Genomic DNA, 4,286 nt, shown 5'->3' on the forward strand with positions numbered 1-4,286 from the left:
CCATTCACATCAAGATTCATTTTCAATTATCTGTATATACAGAAGATCAATTTAGTATATATTAAGTAAAGATTTCTTTAGTTTGCACCCACACAGAAACACAAAGTGTAAAATACTGTTTCAGTACTAGTTATAGCATTACTTCACATTGGACAACACAATAAGGACAGATCCCACATGAGGAGTAAGTACACAGTGACTCCTGTTGTTGACTTAACTATTTGACACTCTTGTTTATGGCGTCAGTAATCTCCCTAGGCTCTAGTCATGAGTTGCCAAGGCTATGGTTGCTTCTTAGCTTTTTTTTTCAATTGTCATGTTAATGTAATGTTAATGCAAACAGAACAGATTCCACATAGCTCATAGATACAACTCTATAAGGATATAATCTGATTATAAAACATTGCAGTGTAGAGATTATGTTCATTGTGATGATGGTGAAAAAAATAATTTTTTTCAGAACACTTAACAGTCGGCGTACCATAGAAACAATCAATCAAACTTCAACTTTTGATGGACACTACTGCTTCTGCCTAAGGGCTCTAGCAACAGAACATGACTGGAAAGAACCAAACCACTGTCTCAGAGTTCCTCCTCCTAGGCCTGCCCATCCAGCCACAGCACAAAAACCTCTTCTACGTCCTGTTCCTGGCCATGTACCTCACCACAGTCATAGGGAACCTCCTCATCATTGTCCTCATTCACCTGGACTCTCATCTCCACACGCCCATGTATTTGTTTCTCAGCAACTTGTCCCTCTCTGACCTCTGCTTCTCCTCTGTCACAATGCCCAAATTGCTGCAGATCATGCAGAGCCAAGTCCCATCCATCCACTATGCAGGATGCCTGGCCCAAATGTACTTCTACCTATTTTTTGCAGACCTGGAGAGCTTCCTCCTTGTGGCCATGGCCTACGACCGCTATGTGGCCATCTGCTTCCCCCTGCACTACACCAGCATCATGAGCCCCAAGCTCTGCTTCTGCCTGGCGGCGCTGTCCTGGGTGCTGACCGCGTTCCATGCCCTGCTGCACACCCTGCTCATGGCCAGGCTGTCTTTCTGTGCAGATAATGTGATCTCACACTTTTTCTGTGACATATCTGTTCTGCTGAAGTTGGCCTGCTCTGACACCCATGTCAATGAGTTGGTGATATTTGTCATGGGTGGACTTGTTATTGTCATCCCCTTCCTACTCATTATTACATCCTATGCAAGGATTGTGTTGTCTATCATCAAGGTTCCTTCTGCACGGGGCATCCGTAAGGCCTTCTCCACCTGTGGTTCCCACCTGTCCGTGGTGTCGCTGTTCTTTGGCACAATTATTGGTCTCTACCTAATCCCATCAGCCAATAATTCTACTGTGAAAGAGACTGTCATGGCTATGATGTATACTGTGGTGACTCCCATGCTGAACCCCTTCATCTACAGCCTGAGGAACAGAGACATGAAGGGAGCCTTGGGCAGAGTCATTTGTAAAAAGAAAATCCTCTTCTGCCTATGATGGCAGAACTAAAATTTTTACATAATTTATCTCATACATATATACAGATACTAATATTGGAATACTATTCCAGACTCTTTACGTGAATTTCTGTCAAAATGGCACACCACATAATCATTTAATATTAAGAAAGAAAATGTAGCTGAGCAATTTAACTAAGGGAGAGGATCTTCATGACCTGGCTGTCTCTTCCTCTTTATCTTCCTCACCTGGAAAAGCATAGTTTAAAAACTACTGGTTTGCTGGGTTGTGATATAGCAGATTAAGCCAACAACCTGCAGTGCCGGCATCCCATTTGGGCACCAGCTTGAGTCCTGGTTGCTCCACTTCTGATCCAGCTCCCGGCTAATGTGCCTGAGAAAGCAGTGGAGGAGAGCCCAAATGCAGAGCCCACGGGGGCATCCACATGAGACATCCAGAAGCTGCTCATGGCTCCTGGCTTCAGCCTGGCCCAGTGCTGGCTGTTGCAGCCATTTGGGGAGTGAACAAGTGGATGGAAGATCTCTCTGCCTGCCTGCCTGCCTGCCTCTCTCTCTCTCTCTCTAGCTCTGCCTTTCAAATAAAATAAATCTTTTTTTTAAGAATTACTGTTTTAAATCATCTGCATGTCTTACATTCTTAAATTGTTATAGGACTTTTCTTATTTTATCCAGAACACCTCTTTGTTTGTGGCAGTTCTAAGTAGTTCCATATATTCTTTGCTCAGTACTAAATTAGATCAAGTGTGTTAATTATCCCAACCAACCACTAAATGTCTCCTATAAATACCCCCCAAAAGAAAATTTCATAACATTGTATCACTTAAGTACCCTCTACCCCTCCAGATTTATTTTCACATTTACAAAGACTTTCTTGGCCTGGCATGATGTTCAATATATTTTTTCTAATCCTTTACAACAATGGTGTAGTTTGGGTTTATTTAGAATTAACTAACAGCACAAGAAGATTTAAAATTTTCTCTAGTAATGAGAAAAAAGCTAGAGCTGGTACAAATAAGTTCACTTTTTAAGGATGTCTCTCTTCTATTTGATATTTTGACTTTCACAAAATAACTGTTTTTATTCCACCCTCATGACAACTTCAAGGATATTCAGAAGCTACTATCAAGGTAAAATATGCAAAATATGGAGGAGTTCAATGACTGCCCAATCAGTGTGTCAGTTGCTGAGCCTATATAATATCACAAACTATCTGACTCCAGTTTCTTTTCATTCTTTTCCAGTTCAGAAGGAAGATGGGCAACCATTCTTTTTTCAAACAGCTCCATGTATGGCAAAAGTTCCAACCTTAACTTTTTTCCTTTGTCCCACAAGTGAGGGCCTCCAAAGCCATCACCTTCATCCTCTTGTATGTTTTCCTGACCTCCACATCTTGATCTGAAGCCCAGACCTTTCTCCTGAGCTCCCAACTGCCATTTTCATCTGACTAGTGCATATCTCCACTTGAGTTTCCACGGGCAGTTCAATCACATCATGCTCAACATTCAGCTCTTTATGTCCCGTCAAGTGTCCTTAATCCTACATCCTGATTTCTGATGTCACCTTCTACAGGCTTCCTTGATCAACCACTTCTTTACATTTGATTTCATATTTCTTGAAATAATGTACTTTCTATATGGTTGTTAAGGTAACATCAGTTCTGGGGCCGGCGCCGCGGTGTAGTAGGTTAAATCCCTGCCTGCGGTGCTGGCATCTCATTTAGGCACTGGTTCCTGTCCTGGATGCTCCTCTTCTAATCCTGCTCTCTGCTTATGGCCTGGGAAAGAAGTGCTTATGCCTCTGCATCCATGCGGGAGACTCAGAAGAAGTCCCTGGCTCCTGCCTTTAGACTGGCTCAGCTCCGGTCATTGCAGCCATTTGGGGAGTGAACCAGGGGATGAAAGACCCCTCTGTCTGTCTCTCCCTCTCTCTGTAATTCTGTCTCTCAAATAAATAAGTAAATATTTTTTTTAAAAAAAGGTAATGTTGCCAGTGCCGCAGCTCACTAGGCTAATCCTCCGCCTTGCAGCGCCAGCACACCAGGTTCTAGTCCCAGTCGGGGCGCTGGATTCTGTCCTGGTTGCTTCTCTTCCAGTCCAGCTCTCTGCTGTGGCCAGGGAGTGCAGTGGAGGATGGCCCAAGTACTTGGGCCCTGCACCCCATGGGAGACCAGGATAAGCACCTGGCTCCTGCCATCGGATCAGCGCGGTGTGCCGGCCGCAGCGCGCCGGCCGCGGTGGCCATTGGAGGGTGAACCAACAGCAAAAAGGAAAACCTTTCTCTCTGTCTCTCTCTCACTGTCCACTCTGCCTGTAAAAAAAAAAAAAAGGTAATGTCAGTTCTTATAATGGATAAACTCTGGGGGCTGGTGCTGTGGCACAGTGGGTTAATGCCCTGGCCTGAAGCGCTGGCATCCCAAATGAGCGCCGGTTCAAGACCCGGCTGCTCCACTTCCGATCCAGCTCTCTGCTATGGCCTGGGAAAGCAGTAGAAGATGGCCCAAGTCCTTGGGCCCCTGCACCCGCGTGGGAGACTGGGGGAGGCTCCTGGCTCTTGGCTTTGGATCGGCTCAGCTCTGGCTGTTACAGCCAACTGGGGAGTGAACCATCAGATGGAAGACCTCTCTCTCTCTCTCTGCCTCTCTTCTCTCTCTGTGTAACTTTGACTTTCAAATAAATAAAGAAATCTTTAAAAAATAATGAATAAACTCTGAAATCTCAGTGGCACAATACAAAAGAATTATCAGTTACAAGATAAAATATTAGCCTTTAAATTAGTTTCCTCTATACCAGAAATACAATGGAAACA

General features: G+C 44.3%; 1 protein-coding gene across 1 annotated transcript; it reads left to right on the forward strand.

Annotated features, from left to right (window-relative positions):
• The first annotated feature begins 459 nt into the window (after window positions 1-459).
• Window positions 460-1,505, forward strand: LOC100353371 (olfactory receptor 1468-like). Its single transcript, XM_070060035.1, has one exon. The coding sequence runs from the start codon at window positions 556-558 to the stop codon at window positions 1,498-1,500; it is 945 nt and encodes a 314-aa protein (XP_069916136.1). The 5' UTR covers window positions 460-555; the 3' UTR covers window positions 1,501-1,505.
• The last annotated feature ends 2,781 nt before the right edge of the window (window positions 1,506-4,286 follow it).

The sequence above is a fragment of the Oryctolagus cuniculus genome, chromosome 17, assembly GCF_964237555.1.
Source record: "Oryctolagus cuniculus chromosome 17, mOryCun1.1, whole genome shotgun sequence".
Taxonomy (NCBI): Eukaryota; Metazoa; Chordata; class Mammalia; order Lagomorpha; family Leporidae; genus Oryctolagus; species Oryctolagus cuniculus.

What these genes read in the sequence shown, in the direction of transcription:
- LOC100353371 (XM_070060035.1), top strand. Translation starts at nt 556, where the DNA reads ATGACTGGAAAGAACCAAACCACTGTCTCAGAGTTCCTCCTCCTAGGC.